The 19,735-nt window shown below is 38.3% G+C and overlaps 4 protein-coding genes and 1 long non-coding RNA gene across 6 annotated transcripts in view; 3 read left to right on the top strand and 2 right to left on the bottom strand.

Annotated features, from left to right (window-relative positions):
* ranbp3a (RAN binding protein 3a) overlaps nucleotides 1-19,735 on the bottom strand; it is a 386,526-nt gene that overhangs the window by 273,267 nt on the left and 93,524 nt on the right. The gene's annotated exons all lie outside the window — the stretch shown is intronic.
* Nucleotides 1,458-5,992, top strand: larp6b (La ribonucleoprotein 6, translational regulator b). Of its 2 annotated transcripts, none has more exons than XM_051912688.1 (4): nucleotides 1,458-1,620; nucleotides 1,718-1,833; nucleotides 2,745-2,958; nucleotides 4,697-5,992. In XM_051912688.1, exons 2-4 carry the CDS (start codon nucleotides 1,730-1,732, stop codon nucleotides 5,798-5,800), a joined length of 1,422 nt encoding a protein of 473 aa, XP_051768648.1. In that variant the 5' UTR covers nucleotides 1,458-1,620; nucleotides 1,718-1,729; the 3' UTR covers nucleotides 5,801-5,992. The 2 variants fall into 2 exon arrangements, with proteins under 2 accessions (XP_051768648.1, XP_051768649.1); XM_051912689.1 differs by having other exon boundaries at nucleotides 1,473-1,620; nucleotides 1,729-1,833.
* On the bottom strand, nucleotides 6,949-13,667 carry vmac (vimentin type intermediate filament associated coiled-coil protein). Its single transcript, XM_051912725.1, has 2 exons — nucleotides 13,103-13,667; nucleotides 6,949-10,829 (listed from the first exon to the last, which is right to left on the bottom strand). The coding sequence occupies exons 1-2, from the start codon at nucleotides 13,291-13,293 to the stop codon at nucleotides 10,475-10,477; spliced, it is 546 nt and encodes a 181-aa protein (XP_051768685.1). The 5' UTR covers nucleotides 13,294-13,667; the 3' UTR covers nucleotides 6,949-10,474.
* On the top strand, nucleotides 13,333-13,881 carry LOC127522610 (uncharacterized). Its single transcript, XR_007932637.1, has 2 exons — nucleotides 13,333-13,480; nucleotides 13,615-13,881. It is a non-coding gene; the product is annotated as an uncharacterized LOC127522610 (long non-coding RNA).
* On the top strand, nucleotides 15,764-19,465 carry ndufa11 (NADH:ubiquinone oxidoreductase subunit A11). The gene is made up of 4 exons (XM_051912734.1): nucleotides 15,764-15,930; nucleotides 16,364-16,456; nucleotides 19,035-19,157; nucleotides 19,262-19,465. The coding sequence occupies exons 1-4, from the start codon at nucleotides 15,852-15,854 to the stop codon at nucleotides 19,372-19,374; spliced, it is 408 nt and encodes a 135-aa protein (XP_051768694.1). The 5' UTR covers nucleotides 15,764-15,851; the 3' UTR covers nucleotides 19,375-19,465.

Raw genomic sequence — 19,735 nt, 5'->3', positions numbered from 1 at the left:
ATGGCTACTTCCGGTCGCTTACATCTGAAGGCAACGGTTACTGTAATTATAATATGGTTGAGCCCACATTATCCTGAGCGTGTTTATTGGCCGTGAATCGTGTTAGATAATTAGCAGGACTTCATCAGATTCCTTCGTCGTACTCTTTGAAGAATGCCACATAGGCTACGTGAGGAATAACTTGTCTTTTAACAGTTCTAATATACAGGAAGCCGAGTAGGGGGTTGGAGTCCTGCACTACCGTCTCACGGATCCCCCGTGGTACCTATTCATTCGGAATACACTTTGCACTTAATCTTGACACCTCATCCCTCACAGTACACACAAAAGTCGGGTCCATGGTGGGTTTGCATGTCTACAGGGTCTCTAAAAGTCCATGGGTTGCAAAGTAACTAACACACCTATTAGTGAGGTCTTGGAAACAGAGGCTGCCTGTAGGCCTAATTGAGTAATTAAGAGACATTAAGTGTAAATAATATGGCTGGGTCTATAGGCATTCAATTATTTATGCTTCCGATCGACGATATGCGTTCAGTGCGCATGTGCATTATATCTAATATTTAATCTCAAGTAACTTGTTTGTCATTATCACAAAAAATGATTTAAAAAAAATATTGACAAACGTCTTTAAACCTTTTTTCTTATGAATTTACGCTCCCGAATAATTTCAGATTTGTTACAAAACAAGGGTATGCACGTGACGTCACCGTCGACCGTTATGACTAAGGTTACGCCCACTGAGTGGCAAAAGACTGAGTGGCAGCATTGGTGTTCAGCGTGAATGCCGCGAAAAACACACAAAACACATCCAAAACGGGAAAGAGCTTTGCGACTGACTGTACAAATAGCTTTGACACAAAATCTGAGGTATATTTTTACAGACTGCTGAAAGCTACAGAAAAAAATAAGCAAATAGGTCGCTGCAATTCACAGAAACAGCTGGACTCCAGGTGAAGAAACATGTTTTGCAGTTATCTTTTTGTGTCAAAATGTTGGATTTTGAGGTAAAATCATACCCTATATATATTGTATTGTAATGTATTGTGTTGACAACTCATCAATTAAATATTTACCATCTTATATTCTGCATAATTGGGTGTTTTTTTTTTTTTAAATAAACACTGAGAAAAACTATACAAGTTTAGGGCTGGACGATATGACGAAATATATAACATTGATATAAGTGATCACTCCGATTCCTATATTGTATTTATATAAAGCGTTCACAGGCAGATTTGCTTTATGTATTTCCCCGGCGTCGAAATCAGGCACATATAAATGTCAGGAAACACGATTCCCGGCTGCATGTCAATATCCATGGATTAGGTTTCTTTGACATGTCATAAGGAACACTTTCGAGCCCAACCTTTAGTGTAATTGTTTGTTTTACTCGCGTTTTCGCAGTTTCCTCTATTAAATCCAGTCATCCAGCAGGTTCTTTTGCCACTCAGTCCAGCTGAGGGAGCGCGTTCCGGCGGGAAAGTGACGTCTATGCATACCTTCTATGGACATCTTTTTTCAATTGTGACGTAGGGACGTTTAAATCAGTATTGTAAAAAGGGATCACCTGTTTTCAGGGGATGTGTGGCGGTAAACGGGGAAGCAGACGGAAGCCGTCAGGTAGGCTGTTTACAACGCAGTTTAATTATATATATATATATATATATATATATTTTAAAGTTTAATCGAATACAATTCAGCCTTTGTCAATGTAAAGTTTGTCAACAGCATGTCCTCACCCGGTTTTACTGACATCTTCCATTGTGAAGACACTCAGCAATCAAAGGGGCTGTTCTCATACACTGATGATGGGCTAAATGATAGTTTGGACGGGTAAGACAATGGTTAGATAATTGATAAGTTGTAGATTTTAAGTTTTTTTTTTTTTCTTTACATTAAAGGATTAGTTCACTTTTAAATGAAAATCAGCCCAAGCTTTACTCACCCTCAAGCCATCCTAGGTGTATATGACTTTCTTCTTTTTGATGAACATAATCGGAGATATTTTAATAAATATCCTGACGCATCCAAGCTTTATAATGGCGGTGAACGGGACCAACGAGTATGAGCTGAAGAAAGTACATCCATCCACATCCATCATCATAAACGTATTCCACACGGCTATGAGGGGTTAATAAAGGCCTTCTGAAGCGAAGCGATGCATTTGTGTGTTTAAAAAAACAAACAAAAAAAAAACATATTTAACAAATTATGAAGTGAAATATCTAGCTTCCGCTAGACCGCCTTCCGTATTCAACGTACGTCGTGTCAGTTACACTTTTTCCATAAGTTGAATAGGGAAGGCGTAGAACGTAGCATAAGCTTTTTGAACTGCAAGAGTTTTACACTTTCTTTGTATGTTGTATATACTAGATATTTTACTTCATAACTTGTTAAATATGGATTTTTTTTTTTTTTTTTTTTTTACACAAACGCTTCACTTCGCTTCAGAAGGCCTTTATTAACCCCGGGAGCCGTGTGGAGTACGTTTATGTTGGATGGATGTGGATGGATGTACTTTCTTCAGCTCATACTCGTGACCCCTGTTCACTGCCATTATAAAGCTCGGATGCATCAGGATATTTATTAAAATCAGAAAGAAGAAAGTCATATACACAATATTTAATTTGAAAGTGAACTAATCCTTTAAGTGTTAATATTATTAATATTCACAGAGGGCAGCTTTCTAAAAAAAAAAAACGTAGGCTAATTCCAAATATATGTATTAAACCACTGTTTTTCAGGAGTTCAACTGAATTGACTGATGTTTTTGAAGAGGAGTTCTGTGAGGGTGAACTCTGGATTCCTCCAAATGATGATTTGACACAAAAAATTGCCGCCCAGCTCGAGAACTACCTTTCTGATGAAAATCTATCAGATGATGCTTTTCTGCTTAAACATGTCCAAAGAAACAAGATGGGTTATGTTAGTTTGAAGCTGCTGACATCTTTCAAAAAGGTGAGAATAACCCTCATGCAATGTTTGATTTCTGCCGACTGCCTGTGTGGTCCGAGTCAAATTGACCCTAATTGGATTCAATACAATTCCCCAAAAATCACACTATGAAAAAACATACAATCATGTACAAATTATTTTTACATAAAACTTTTAATATAAATACTTTTCACACATTACAAAGAATAAATATCTGAATTTATGATTTATACAATTATTTTTAACCACTATTTTTAAGACTGCCCCTCGTGGGACATTTACCATTAATAATTTATAACAACAATATCTTAGTCTAAACCTAAAGTAATCTTGACATCGTTTGAAAGCATTTAGACTCTAGTTTTCATATTTGGTGACTGATTTTCAAAAGAAATGACAATAGATAAATAGCAATGGATTCTTTATTTGTGATGTGGTGCCAAACTATAACACACGCTCTGATTCTTTCTGTTTGTTTTTTTTATGTGTTTTAGGGATCAAATTCAAATCAAATATTAACATTACTGCACAAGCTTCTTCTGAATAGGATGTCTACTTCATAAATATTTTGAAAAGTTTGGAAAAATATGGTTCAAACCATATATGGAAATCCATATATGGAGTCCTTATATGGTCACTGGTGGAGTCTGGATGTCATCTAGTGGAAAAGTTTGGTACTGCGCACAAACTTTTCTTTTCTTTTTTTTTTAAATAACCTAAAATTCAGCACAGAACTTGTTCAGATGTTTAACTTTGATTTTCTTGAAGTTTTAGAGTTGAATATATTTTGTATAAAATATTTTACATTTTCATAAACTTCTATAACTTTTTTTTTTTTTTACTTCTATAATAATCTGTAAAGTGTTCCCTTTAAAAAGATACCAAACTTAAGTCTTCTCTGAAGTGTTCAAGATTTTTAACAATTTAAGTTAGAAAAGTTATTTTCATATCTATGCTCAAAAAGTGGGACAGACAATTAACAGGTAAAACAACTTCATATTTTCACACACTTTGAAAATAAAAAGCTGTTAAACTCTGTAAGACACTGGCACTTCAGGACTAGAGTTGAGGAGTTCTGACATACAACACAGAAGTGTTTTGGGTCTGTAGTTGATTTTGAATGGCTGTCCATACCGGTCAAATTGACCCACAAACAGTAAGAACGTATAAAATTTCTGTACGCACATTTCACAACACATCCGCGTGTTGAAACTTTGCATGCATGTTCATGACCCTAAATGAGAAAGTCACAAAATTTCAAGAAAAACAATGTAGTATTTCAGATAGATTGAAAAAATAAATGGATAGCTCATTTTTACCATATGTGGCTGACAAAATATATTTTTTTTGTATTGAAATAAGTGAGGAAAAGCTCCTTTTTTAGCTTCATAGGGTAGTAAAAAACTAAAATAACAAAATATAACCAAGACATGTTATTTTGGGTCTGTACAATTGCCTTAGTGCATTAAAATATGCAGGTCAAATTGACCCGTGAACATCACCAAAGTAACCAAAATTTAGTGTATATGTCAAAACACATCAGCATGTTGAAACTTTGCATGCATGTTCATGACCCTAAATGAGAGTCACAATTTCAAGAAAAAAAAAAAAACATAGGTTAACCGATGTTTCCGACAACTCAAAAATCAAAACGGGTCAAAATGACCCACAACAGTACATGAGGGTTAAATTAACCAACATCATCTTGATCTGAGTAGAAGTGTTGTCATCAGGAAATGTGCTTTTCATTGTTTTGTCATAGATTAGAGATCTCACGCGAGACTGGCGCACCACGCTGGCGGCTGCAAGAACCTCTCCGCTGCTGGAAGTGAATGAGATTGGTACCAAGGTGCGACGAAGGACTCCAGTGCCCGACTGGCTGCTGTGCATTCCCACAAGCAAGCTGCTTCTGGCCTGGAACTTCCTGGATGGCGTTGGCCCAGTCAAGGATGAGTTAAATGGGTCACCGGGTGGGGAGCAGCTAGGCATCATGGAAGCCGCAATGCGGGTGTTTTCCCCCTACGGCACCATTTCTTCTCTCCGCATTCTGCGGCCAGGAAAAGAGATCCCTGCAGAGCTGAAACGCTATACTAAGAAACACCTCGAACTGGGGCGCAAAGTGTGTGCTGTGGTGGAGTACGAGTATCTTGAGGGCGCGCGCAAAGCCTACGAGGCCCTGAAGGCAGAAGAGCAGGGAGGAAGGGGCATTTGTGTGGTCCTGCTGGGTAGCCGTGGAACTCGTAAGCCAGGATGGAGCCAAAACCTAGTGGAGGAAGAGTCAGAAGAAGGTATTGACAATGACAGTTTAAAAAAGCCTAACAGAAAAGCCAGGCGGTACATTTATTCTTTGGAGGATTCGGCTGTTTGCAGCTCTTCAGAGTCCGATTTTGCCCCTGCCTCACCCCGGCCCAATCGCAGAGTCTCCCGCCCACAGGCCCTCTACGGCAGTCCCCTCGCCATCCCGCGGATATCGACTTTCCGCTCTGACCCTTACAGGAATCCTCTGTGCAGTCCCGTTGGAAGCCCCCTCCTGCCTCGCAAGCTTTTTCCTTGCAGTCATGTGACCTCTCCTCTGGCCACGCATCCTCTCAGCAGCACTCCCACTGCAGCTGGTACATCCTCCTTCAGCAGGTACAAGGGCTCGGATGAGCTCTCCCCAGATGACTTGGGGTTCACGAGCAGCCCGTGGGTCCAGAGACGTAAAAATGCCGCCCAGGTCATTCAGCCTGAGATGGGTAGCTTGTTGACGCCCAGTCAGATTGTGAGGTCTTTGAGTGTCCTGGTTGTGCGTCAGCCTGTCGGACCTGATGGGACCAAGGGTTTTCACAACTGCATTGGCAGAGGGAAGGTGCTGCTACCCCACTGACCCTGTCAAAGATGCATTATAAAGTCTTTTTCTCTGTATGTGAGAACCGTATTCTGCAGTGCAACAGAAGCACTTTTAATGCAACATAATTACTGACATGTTGATTGCTCCTATTAATGAAATTAGGGGGGAAAATGTAATGTAAAAAAAGTGTTTAATTAAATATTGAATAAAGATGAATTTGTACTCCAATTTTCCTGAATTTGTTCATTTAAAGGGTTAGTTCACCAAAAAATGGAAATTCTGTCATCAATTACTCTCCCTCATGTCGTTCCACACCCGTAAGACCTTTGTTCATCTTTGGAACACAAATTAAGATATTTTTGATGAAATCAGAGATTTCTGACCTCCCTATAGACAATGTCATAACCACTTTCAAGGTCCAGAAAGGTAGTAAAGACATCATTAAAATAGTCCATGTGACTGCAGTGGTTCAACCTTAATGTTATGAAGCAATGAATACTTTGTGTGCAAAAACAAAAATAACTTTATTCAACAATTTATTTATTTTTTTCTCTTCCCTGTTTAGTCTCCGATGCTGGTTACGTTATAGACAGCGCAGTGCTTCCACGTTCTACATCATGACGCATGCGTGCGATGCTGGAGCCGGCCAATAATGAGTCGGCGTTCTGACGTAGAACCTGGAAGCTCTGCACTGTGTTTACAGCGTCTTTTACAATGTCTATTGGGAGGTCAGAAAGCTCTGATTTCATCAAAAATATCTTAATTTGTGTTCTGAAGATGAACGAAGGTCTTACAGGTGTGGAACGACATGAGGGTGAGTAATTAATGACAAATTTTGTTTTTGGGTGAGCTAACCCTTTAATATTATTGATTTAAGTTTTTTCCTGTAGGCCTTTATACAGCATTGCCAACTGCTTTTAATTAAAAGTAGCTAAAACAGGTCACTAAATGTCGCTAGATGACGTCATAATGGCGAGTTCACTGATCTAATAAACATAAAAATAGGTCAGTGGGCATCTCTCTGAATCTATAAGGCCTTCACTTGTCCAAGAAGTTGCTAGATTTGTCACAAGTCTTTTGAAAAAAGTCTCAACAGGGGTGGGGATGTCGCTAAATCTAGCGACAAAATCACTAAATTGGCAACACTGCCTGTGTTTCTGAATAAGAAGTACACAATTTAGATATTTAGCACTAAAGAATAACAAAATAATTTATTTGAATTTTTTTTTTCAGCATAAATAATTCCATTTAACAAGTAACCATGAGTCTTTTAGGCACTGTTTTACTTTATATGTAGAGAAAAATGTTAGCAAACACACTTCTGTACAGGGCACTAGCAAGACAAATATGACATGCCCCAATATGTAAAATTACCATGCTGCAGTTCAGTACCACATGTAACTCTTAAAACGAACACGAAAATATTGTGTAACCATCACATCTTAACAGGACAAATGACACGCTGTACATGAATAATGCCCCATCATCAGTACACTCATTCACTACAGAATGGCTCCCCTCCATCTGGCTTTCCACACAGCTTGACTCTGAATAAATATGGCAAAACATAACAGACTTGCATAGACTTCATTTTGCTAGGCCGAATTTGGAGAAAGGTCTATATGCATTGACATCACATTATCATCTGCAGAACTGAAATAATAGCAAATATAAGGACAGTTGCAAATGGTTATATAAGATATCCAACATATGAAAGCTTTTACACTCTTTTTCACTTTTCTCAACCTGTAATTGTGTAAGCAACAGCTTTAGCTTGGTTGGAATTGCTCCGTTTATCTGGTGGGAAGTGCTAGCTGTTTTATTAAGAGAGGCTCTCAGAGAACAACTTCACTGCATAGATCACTTAATTATATACAGTACACCATAAATTACAGTGTATGTTTGGTGTACACCATATGGCGGTCAGCAGCAGCTTTGCTCAACACAATGGTGGTAGGGTCTCTCAAAAACTGATTACTCCCATGGTTCAGTCCTGTTGCTTATGAGTTTCCACTGCATATCTTTGTTTAAATATGAAATAAGCATCACTCACTACACTGGAGGAAAACATTTTCACAGTTTAGTTAGCCCTTTACATTAGCACTAGTTAATGCAGCAGCTAACGTGAAATAAACTTTTACAGCATTGTTATTGTTCATTTTTTTACTGTTAATTTTTGCAAATTGTATAATTAACATGAACTAATAATGAACAGTAATTATATAATATATATATATATATATATAAACATTATATTAATAAATGCTGTAAAAAAAAAAAAAATTTTTTTAGTCCATGATACATGCATAAACTAATGTTAACAAACCTTATATCATTGTTCAAATTGTAATGTGATTAAAAAGGAATAGTTAAGAGGACAGTTCACCCAATCTAAAATTTAAGACATATTTAAACCCTTTTAATATATACAAGCTCACAATTTAGATATTTAGCACTCAAGAACAGTTTTAGGGGTAACGCATTACAAGTAACTTGAGTTACGTAATCAGATTATGTTTTCCAAGTAACTAGTAAAGTAACGCAATGCTTTTATTTACAGCAAATGAGTTACTTTTTCAAATAAGTAACGCAAGTTACTATTATGTAAGTCCTATTCTTATGTGATCCAGAATTGACTGTTTGCGAAGACCCGCCTCCTTTAGTTACTGTTGCTATGTCCGACAAGCCATGCCGCTCTCACGCCACACACGTTCTCACGCAGCGAAAAATACAACGCGGAGCAAAGAGGAAGCTGACAATGCGTCGACAGACAAAACAGAGCAGGTTGCTTTTGATATGAAACGAAGTCTCAAATTTTGTAATTTTTAAAGAAATTTAAATAAATACCATTTTGTGGCTCTTTAATGTGCCGTGACAGATCGCTGTAGCGTCTCAGATCAAGCAGCTCACGAACCGATCATCTCTTAATTTATATCATCAAATAAACATGAATGAACCACAGAAAGACGTCAGTACACATCATTTTTCAAGTTCAAGTCCACCAACGTTAATCTACTAACTCCCCTGACTGCTTTGTCGGACAAAATGGCGGATTTGGCGTTATGATTGGTTAGATCGCCTGTCAATCAAACTCCCGCAAAGGGTCAATTGCAGTACAGCTGAGGTGTTTGTTTGTTTGAGCTGCGCCCTCTACTGTACAGACATGAATTTGCATTTCCTTCACCCTAAGGCTTATTCATTTAACGTTTGGTGTGAAAGGGCCTTTACATTTGCCAAAAAAACACAAACAGCCCAGCTCAGATGAGAAAAAGTAATGCAAAAGTAATGCAACACATTACTTTCCATAAAAAGTAACACAATTAGTTACTTTTTTTAGGGAGTAATATTGTAATGGATTACTTTTAAAAGTAAAAGTTTCCCAACACTGCGCAAGAATAATTTTTCAGAATAAATAATTCCATTAGGTAACCGAGTCTTTCAGGAACTGTTTTACTTCATACGTAGAGAAGAATGTAACAATGAAACAATGAGAATTCACCCTCTATTGCTAATCTATAGGATGCCGAACACAAAAGATGCCTGTTTTTTTGTCCATTGGACCCCAGCGTTCTTCAAAATATATTTTGTGTCCTGCACAAGACAGTCATACAGGTGTGCAACCTGCCGTGACATGACACGAGAATGAGTAAACAATGACAAAACTTAAAATACTGGGTGAACTATTCCTTTAAGTTTGCTTTCCAGCATAGGTATGCAAATGATTTTCAATGTAAATTGGTGGCCAAAGGGTGATTTATGACGTAAAAGTATGTCTATTTGTAAACAATGCATGGCGTACACCCGATGACACTGGATCTAAATCTAACTCTAACTACGAAGGCTCTATGAACAGATTAGTGGATAAATCCACAATCTAATCTAACCTAAACCAGAATCCATCATTTGTACGCTGTCAATGACTTGCAACTGTTCACTGAGAAGCTCCAACAAAACAGCAAGCACAGTATATTACATGTAGGTGATATCCACTGTATCCAAAACATTTTTAAACAGGACTGGATCACATTTTAACAAATGAAACAGGCAGATGGACTGCATGTAACAGTAAATTTTAAAAAACTTTCTTCTCTGATATTCACATGACCTAATAAATCCAGGTATAAATAGTTGAGTAAAATATCACTATATATGCAAATTTAAAGTTAAAAATATAAGGAAAAACAACCAAAAGAAAACTAGGTAGCCCGTTTTAAACTAGAACCCCACACAACATGCAAAATATATAAATCGTGGCCATGTTAAACTAATTTGTTCCCTCGATTTGATTTAACTAAAACAAAGGAACGAATTTAGCCCTAATTTAGTAAACCAAGGGAAAGAATTATATCATCATTCACACAGTTTACTTAAAATGAGGGAACGAATTAGTCAAACGGGCTGACATATTAGTAAGTCGTGGCCACAAAATATACATATTTTTTTCCTGCTTGTCATGTGCGTGACTAAACCGAACCTAAATAAAACTGGTCTGAGGGACAAATCTAAATGATATGTGGCATACTTGCATCACTTTGCACATGGATTCAGCCAGAATTGACCAGGCATTCTCTCTTTACAGTGGAATCCCATTCACAATGTAACCTGTATTATGATATTTTAATCAAATGATGACCAGACACTGAATCAACTGTAACCATCAAAACACACAGGCTGCTAAACCTGAGACGAGGACCAGTTGAACAGAGACTCTCATACAGTGGTCCCAAACACAACCCCATCTAATTCCTGATCATCAGAGTCGTCCTCGCTGAGTGAGAAGTCTTTGTGGTTGGAGAGGCGGCTGGGGCTGCAGTTGGATTCTCCGTCCGTGAGAGAGCTGTTGGTCGTGGGCTTCCCCAAGTCTCTGACAGGCCCCATTCTCTCTGCCTCGGCCATCTGAGCCAGCATACTGTCCAGTAATGGACGGCTTTTACAAATGTTGTCCAGCAGCTGACATCGGTGTTGTAACTGTCCAATTAGAGAATCTTTTTCCTTAATCGTTTGGTTGAGTTTATGGATGGATTCCTCAGATTGACAAAGCTTCTCGTGGAGGAAGAAAATCTCTCTACATGAAAAATAAAGAGAACATTTTGAATCAGCAAATTATCCTATTAATTAAATCTGTTGCTAGCAATTTACATGCCACTAGCTGCACCAATCAGAATAGTGCTGTTCAGTCATAACGCCAATTTGTGGGCCAATCTGAACAGCTAATCCACCGTCAGGAAATTGCTACAATTTTTTTGTTGTTGTTGTTAAGCAGTTGTTGATTTATTAAGGTCTAATATTACTTGAAAAGATTTTCATGTTTTGTTCTACAAAAATGAACGACCCTGTGACAGCGCAAAGTAAATACAGTCATACCAAAATTTATTCAGACACTTTGAACATTACATTAATTATATCAGTCATATTTTATTACCATTTTTTTTAATAAACTGTAACTACTACGTACTTAACTTTAGACGTACTTCATAGCGCCGAATCCGCCATTTTGTCATTCAGAGCAGTCAGGGGAGTTAGCAGATTAACATCGGTGGACTTGAACTTGAAAAATGATGTGTACTGACATCTTTCTGTGGTTGAAATGTGGTTCATTCATGTTTATTTGATGTAGCTACAGTCCCCACCAAAGGAAGTAGTCCCTTTTAGCAACGGCCGTTTTCAAGACACAATAAAGGTTTAAAAAAAAAAAAAAAAAAATCACAAGCGGGTTATAACTGGTGTGTTTTTACAACGCAGCCCTGACGTATCAGCAGAGATTGAGTCAACTAGATCATCCACTGTGAGGGCCTCATCGACACGACAGCCACGACACAGTTCCTCAACAACCGTCCATACCGGCGTGATGAATACGATCCTCAATTGGATGGAACTGAAATAAATACTTTTAATGTTGCGATCCTATTGGACTTATGATAGCAACCTGAATTGTCACAAAGCACTGTTGGCCAGAGGAGAACTGGCACCCCGACTAAGCCTGGTTTCTCCCAAGGTTTTTTTCTCCATTTTAACACCAATTTGCCACTTGTCTGCCACCTGATGTCACCTGATGGAGTTTGGGTTCCTTGCCGCTGTCGCCTCTGGCTTGCTTAGTTGGGGACACTTGACTTGACATTTGATATTCAACAGTGCTTTGATCTGCCTGCATTGACACTATTCTTTAAGAGCTGCTGTGCAGCCAAACAATGTACCAGTTATCAATGTAAAGCTGCTTTGACACAATCTACATTGTAAAAAGCGCTATATAAATAAAGGTGACTTGACTTGACTTGTTTTATGTCATAGATCAAAACATGAAAAATATTTAGAGGCGTTGTTAACCACAGACCTTATTTCAGGTGATTTAGCAAAAACCCATTCAAAAAAAACCACAGACTTCAGGGCGATGAAACTGCAAGTCCTAAAATGCTAACTCGCTTCCTGGTTTTGCCTACAAAAACACGTCATCTCTGAGGTACTCTATAGACCTTATGTAGCCCCGCCCCTTTTCAGCGCTGCGCTCGTTGTCTTTTCCACAGCGATCTTACGTATTTATGAATGAACTGCTCATTTTAAAATCTTCCCGGTCTACTTACATTTGTTAAGACATCTGCTTTAAACATTACAATGGTCATGATAACTTTCATTAACTCTACAACAGGTAAATCCACTTCACCAGCTAATTATTCTTCAACAGCGACGCCATAGAAATATACAGAGCTACCGCAAAAACGGAAGTTCAAAGACAATATTTTAAAGATGGCGGCGCGATTGGTTCTCTGGTAAATAAGGTCTATTAGCTGGTGAAGTGGATTTAACGTACTTGTTGTACAGTTAATGAAAGTTACCGTGAGCATTGTAATGTTTAAAGCAAATGTCAGTACACCGGGAAGATTTTAAAACGAGCAGTTAATTCATAAATACGTAAGATCGCTGTGGAAATACAAACCGGAAGTCAAAAGACAACGAGCGCAGCGCTGAAAGGGGGCGGGGCTACACTGTTTCCAAACAAGTTTCTGCAATCACTTTCCCCGTCTGTCATTGGTCGCACATACAAGTAGTCCCACCCCCTAACAACATTGGCAGCTCTTTCATTATTGGTTTACAGGCGCGGGTCGCGGTCTATTTTGCTTTTTAAACGGTCTGTAACAGACAGGTGTGGTTTCTTGGACCACTGTGATAACGGTTAGATCGGATATTTATTTTCGTATGCAAAAACAGCAGCTTTGATGGAGCATTTTAATTCAACACACATTTCACAAATGCATGGTTTTCATATCAAATAATAAATCAATTCAGCATCTACAGAACAACACGACTGTGTTGGGAAGAATGTAAACAGATTCTTTCCCCTACTTGTCCTTGGCCTCCGTGATGTCTTGCGTGGTAGCTCTCAGTTGCTCATCTTTGCGGATGAGACTCTCCGCCTGCTCCCGCACGGTCTTCTCCGCTTCTTCCAGCCTCTGCTCCAGGTCTGTGACCCGCCTGTGCAGCGCTGCCAGGTGCGCGTTCGCCTCTCGGATCTGCACCGGCGACGGGGACGACATGTCCCTGTGTGTGCTGCTCAGCGCTCAGGGTGCGGACGACAAAAGCTCCGGTCCGGTAACCGCGCTCATCTACGATAACGCCGCGCTACTGGGCTGATCATCTTCTGTGGGTGGTCTCGGACGGGTCCAGATTGGATGAAGCTGAACTATCTCTCAATCTCAACATGCGTGATGCTACAGTAGCGCCGTGCGTGACTCTTATTAGTCTTCAGTACATTTTCACTTCTGTAATACATTGACAATCGGCAATGCGCGGTTAAATGGGATTTATATTATTGTCCTATATAACCAGGAGTTGCAGTTTGTGTTTGTTTTTTCCAGACAGCTGACGTGTCATCTCCACCAACTTCATAGCAACCTGTAGCTGCTGCTGCTTCTTCTTCTTTTGAGATTTTATTGGCGGTTGACAGACAACGAACTGCTGTATTACCGCCACCGTCTGGCATGGAGTGTGGATCGGAATCTTTCCTCTCTCACAAATTAGTTATTTAAAGATACTGATATTTATTTTCTGAGTTATTTTGTAGATTACCTCCTAGCATAAACTGCGTTTTTATCTTTGCTAGATTTTGTATTAAAATTCTTCTTCCAGTCTCATATTTCTGACAGTAGCATTATGTTTTGTAATGTGCTCATAACTCATGTTTTAAAACATACCTATTTAAATTTTGTAAAAACTCAATTTATTAAGTATTTATATGATTGTACCAGAAGGCTACTTAAAATATGTAAATAATTATAGAGCGTATGCATAGACGTCACTTTCCCGCCGGAACGCGCTCCCTCAGCTGGACTGAGTGGCAAAAGAACCTGCTGGATGACTGGATTTAATAGAGGAAACTGCGAAAACGCGAGTAAAACAAACAATTACACTAAAGGTTGGGTTCGAAAGTGTTCCTTATGACATGTCAAAGAAACCTAATCCATGGATATTGGCATGCAGCCGGGAATCGTGTTTCCTGACATTTATATGTGCCTGATTTCGACGCCGGGGAAATACATAAAGCAAATCTGCCTGTGAACGCTTTATATAAATACAATATAGGAATCGGAGTGATCACTTATATCAATGTTATATATTTCGTCATATCGTCCAGCCCTAAACTTGTATAGTTTTTCTCAGTGTTTATTTAAAAAAAAAACACCCAATTATGCAGAATATAAGATGGTAAATATTTAATTGATGAGTTGTCAACACAATATATTACAATACAATATATAGGGTATGATTTTACCTCAAAATCCAACATTTTGACACAAAAAGATAACTGCAAAACATGTTTCTTTGCCTGGTATCCAGCTGTTTCTGTGAATTGCAGCGACCTATTTGCTTCTTTTTTCTGTAGCTTTCAGCAGTCTGTAAAAATATACCTCAGATTTTGTGTCAAAGCTATTTGTACAGTCAGTCGCAAAGCTCTTTCCCGTTTTGGATGTGTTTTGTGTGTTTTTCGCGGCATTCACGCTGAAAACCAATGCTGCCACTCAGTCTTTTGCCACTCAGTGGGCGTAACCATAGTCATAACGGTCGACGGTGACGTCACGTGCATACCCTCTATTGTTAGCGATTTTCCGCCATCACCTCATCAAAATAAAGACAACCACCAAGTCCCTGACATGACATGAGTTGTTAGTCTTGGATTTATGAGTAAAATATAATCTGTGGTTCACAATATTTAAAGCGATGTTCACATATATACGTACAGTCATACCGCAAATGTGACTTTAAAGTTAAAAAAACATGTAAGCCCAATAAGTTGCTACATTAAAGGGATAGTTCACCCAAAAATGAAAATTCTGTCATCATTTACTCAACCTCAAGTTGTTCCAAACCTGTATAAATGTCTTTGTTCTGCTGAACACAAAGGAAGATATTTTGAAGAAAGTTTGTAACCAGGCCAATTTGGGGCACCATTGACTTCTATAGTAACTGTTCAGCTTCCCACATTCTTCAAAATATCTTCTTTTGTGTTCAACGGAACAAAGAAATTTATACAGGTTTGGAACAACCTGAGGGTGACTAAACGATGACAGGATTTTCATTTTTGGCATGAACTATCCCTTTAAGACTCTTGTATAGTCTTTATATAGCTTATGTATTTATTGTGTGTTTATTTAGCTTTTTTATTATTTAATGAGGTAGAAGATGATAATGATATATCGTTAATTTTTCATCACATCAAGATTTGAGGTATAAAACTATATTTATGTAATAGATTAAAGTGTATAGTTTTTATAGTTTTTTTCAGGCATAGCCGTTTCCGTTTCTTTTATAAGTTGTTACAACTGAATCGCAAAATAAAGTCAGTAAATTGATCTTGTTTGTTCTTAAGTAATGTCTGTAGTTAGTTATACATAACATGCTTTCTGTGAAGTCAAGAGATCGTGGATAAATCGAGATACTACACTGATAAATCAGCTAGGAGCAAAGCGTTGCAGTTCCACACCACGCCGACGGGGGGCAAAGCTGAACAAGACTACATCGATAACAGCGCTAGAATAAAGAGGTTGAGAAGAAACTCTCGCGATATCTCAGTCGTGTCCTTGATGTGGAGACAGAAATGGGCTACTGGGATCTAGAAGAGGGCAAAGACTGTGTTTCCAAAACATGGATCACCACGAAATTAGCCACTGCTATCGGTTAGTCTGATGGATGTCTGCACTGTAGGGTTTCTAACAGATGCTTTGAGTGTAGTTTTAAACTTGTGCACTGCTTCAAGGCTAAGCTGTTAGCATGTACACTCGCTAGTCCAGTAGTGAATACAAGCGCACTATTTTCGACATTTTTTTTCTGTCTGCAACATCTATTAGTTGGTTTATTTAACTATAAAGTGCTCTGGCATCAGCGTGGTTTGTAATTTGATTGCAAGTTAATCTACAGGACTGTTATTACTTTCCAGTTGTTTATTTGTTTCAGACATACTGATTCTTTTCTATGTCAGTGTATGACTTTCATAATGACTTGTAAACTAGTAAAGTGATTATCGAGAGATGGTCACTAGGCATGACCTGCTATATAAAACAAAATTTAATGGCCTTTAATACTACTGTTGTTGTTGTTGTTGTTCTGCAGGGCTGGTAGGTTCTGCCTACCACATTGTGGCATACCAGCCTGAAACAGCTGTTGAGGCTTTGACCAGAGCAACATCAGGCACTGCCACCATGGGTAAGACAAAATAAGCTGTGCTCTGATTGCTTGAAACGTCTGCTTTTAAATGAACTAGTTAAAATAGCCTATTCTTTTATGGAGTCTGTGTGAAAGGTGCATTTCTCTCTAAAGGCTATACTGCGGAGATGGCGAATCAGCATCGTCAACTTCATCTTTGCAGCCGACACTGACTCAGAAAACATTAGTTTATTAATAAATAATTAAAATGTGTCTCCTTGCTTTTGTTTCCGATACATAAACATTACTTTTGCCAATGCTTTGAGAGAATTAAATTCAGCGCTTTTATTTCCAACATGTGCTCATTCATGGCTGTATTATTTAATTCATGCAAAGTTACGTCTTTATTTGGACAGGACATGACGGATTATCTTACGTGACTCCGTGATCTTGTCTCTTTCTTAGAGACAAGCTGCATAAACTAGCTACATTTCAGGCATTTATGTAAGGCATCTAATTTGTGCATTAATGGCTGTTATGTTAAATAAAGTTTACTAAGCAGGTAAGTATACTTTACCTCTGCAAGCCGTTGTCTCGTCTCCCCTCAGATGCGCTGTAATGGCGATCCTGCACGCAATTCTCAAAACACCCACAAGATGGCGGCGTTTATCGGTAAATCCGATATTACAAAACCGATATCCAATTATGGTAAAATGCTTAAATATCGGTAAATCGATATATCGGTCGATCTCTAATATTTAGGCTGCACAATTAATTGAATTTCTAATTGTGATTACGATTACAGATGCCACGATTACGTAATCGTTCAAAGGCGAGATTACAAGGAAAAATATCCACTTACATTATTCTGCTTGTTTAAGAGGTGTGTTATGAGCATGTTACGTTGTGAGAGGCGAATCACGACTACTTCAGAGTGTAAAAGATCTAACCCAGCACAAAAGGAACTTCCAGTGATGTAAGTGTATGCTGATTGGTCGAATGCACGTGACACAACAGCACCCGCCATTTTGAAAAGCCGAGTACACAGCCTATATATTTACTCCACGAACATGGAAAACAGTGATTAGACCTCTCCACTAAGAAGAAAATCCAACGCGACTTTGAGCGGACATGATTATGTATTTCTGCTATGCTAGTGACATTAGGCATCAACCAACCACTCCACAAAAACTAATACTTTTTCATATACTGTCTGCTTTCTTTGTATAACAGTTCTATCTAATAACGTATTAGACAGGACTGTTAAACAGATCGTAAACTAATGAAGACGGAGAATGCAAGAGCTCATGAGCTGTTCTCAGTGCCGTCAAAATAAAAGTCACAACAACAAGCGCAGTTTGTCACTTCAGGCCCTCGGCTAGTTCCAAGAGCAAACTGATGCGAAAGCCCCTATTATTATACCATGCATATGTTTACTTTTATTATTATTTAAAGAAGAAACCAATATGCAGTAGTCAACATTTGAAGGGAGTCAAAAAAGTTAATCAAAGTTGTCCTAAGAAGAAGGTTTTAGGACAACTTTGAACTTTTTTTTGATCCACTTCAAATGTTGACTACTATACATAGTTGACATTTGAGGCTTAATGCTATAGAAAAAAAAAAATCAGGAGGAGGAGTGTTTTCAGCTTGTTTTTTTTATTTTTATATAAAAATATGGCATGCAGTTGCTTCAAACAAAGGTATAAAGCTATTCAAAACATCATTCAGTGTAAATTGTGATAATCGTAATTAATAATCGCAATTACAATTTTAAGGTAATTGTGCAGCCTTAGTGTATATGACTATCTTCTTTCAGATGAACATAAATATTAAAAAAATATCCTGGCTCTACCAAGCTTTATAATGGTAGTGAATGGTGCTCCTGATTTTGAAGTCAAAAGAAGTGCATCCATCCATCATAAAAATAATCCACATGACTCCAGGGGGTTAATAAAGGCCTTCTGAAGCAATGGGTTTTGTAAGAAAAATATCCATATTTAAAACTTTATAAACTGTAATAACTAGCTTCCGTCAGACGACTACGCATACTGAACAAGTCGACTTGCTGCAAAAGAGTAACTTCTGACGTGATGTATGACGCAGGATGTATTGTAAGCTTAGACGCCTCTCGCGATTCAAACAAATAGGGCTGTGCAACAAACTCAAGCTCCTCTTATATCGAAATCCTTTGACATTTCTCTATAAAAATTCTTCTAATTCGTGACCAGTGTTTTGTTTTGCTCTATCTTCTGCGCTTCCACATTCGTCATGTCAGAGTTCACTCTGTTGGCGCAAATTGATTTGTGTAGTTTATAAAGATTTAAATATGGAAATTTTTCTTACAAAAACCCATCGCTTCACTTCAGAAGGCCTTTATTAACCCCCTGGAGCAGTGTGGATATCTTTTATGATGGATGAATGGACTTCTTTTGGACTCAGGAGCGCCATTAACTACCATTATAAAGCTCAGAAGAGTCAGGATATTTTTAAATATTACTCCGATTGTGGGCAGCCCTAACCTTTACACTGTCAGAACAGTAGAAACATTATGTTCATCTTTTTAGTTTACATTGATTATATCAGATGACAACACGTATGCTTGCTCTAATAATTAATTTCCTGTTTGCTACCCTTTCAGCTGCCATGGGTGCCATCTTTGGAATGGCCACTTGTCTAAGTGCACAGGCCAGAGATGCACCTGACCACCCAACTAACTATTTCATTGGTGGTTGTGCTTCAGGCATTTTTCTCGGGGCACGAAGTAAGTACAGCATTCGCGTGCTTTTCATAATTATTTTAGGTCACTGGTTTCTTTTTTTGTGATGGAAGAATCTAACAAGTTTTGCTGGTGTTTTTAATGTTTAGCACACAGTGCTATCACAGGTACGGCAGCGTGTTTTGGTCTGGGAACTGTGGCTATGCTCACCAAGGTTGGAAAAATGGAAGGCTGGAGAGTAACAGGACCCCCAAGGCTGTGACCTGATATGTCCCCTAGTATTTGATGTGTTTATATTGTATATTGCTCCAATAAATGTATTAAGATTAAAAATAAAACAATCTCTGGATGTACTCCTTGTGTGTTTGAAAGTTTGACAGTATTTTCTGCTTTGACTGCATTTATTATAGTGTGTCATAATGTTTCAGTGTAGCCACATGTAGCTTATTAAATAATCAACTTACTGCCATATACATACTTGATCGGTACCGAATTATTATAGCTGCATATCTTTATAATACAGTGCATCACTTTTTTCCACATTTTATGTTACAGCCTTATTCCAAGATGGAATGTTCTACAAACAATACTCCATAATGACAATGTGAAAGAAGTTCGAAATC

This window comes from Ctenopharyngodon idella, chromosome 11 (assembly GCF_019924925.1).
Source record: "Ctenopharyngodon idella isolate HZGC_01 chromosome 11, HZGC01, whole genome shotgun sequence".
Classification (NCBI taxonomy): domain Eukaryota; kingdom Metazoa; phylum Chordata; class Actinopteri; order Cypriniformes; family Xenocyprididae; genus Ctenopharyngodon; species Ctenopharyngodon idella.
This window is presented reverse-complemented; position numbering and strand designations above follow the sequence as displayed.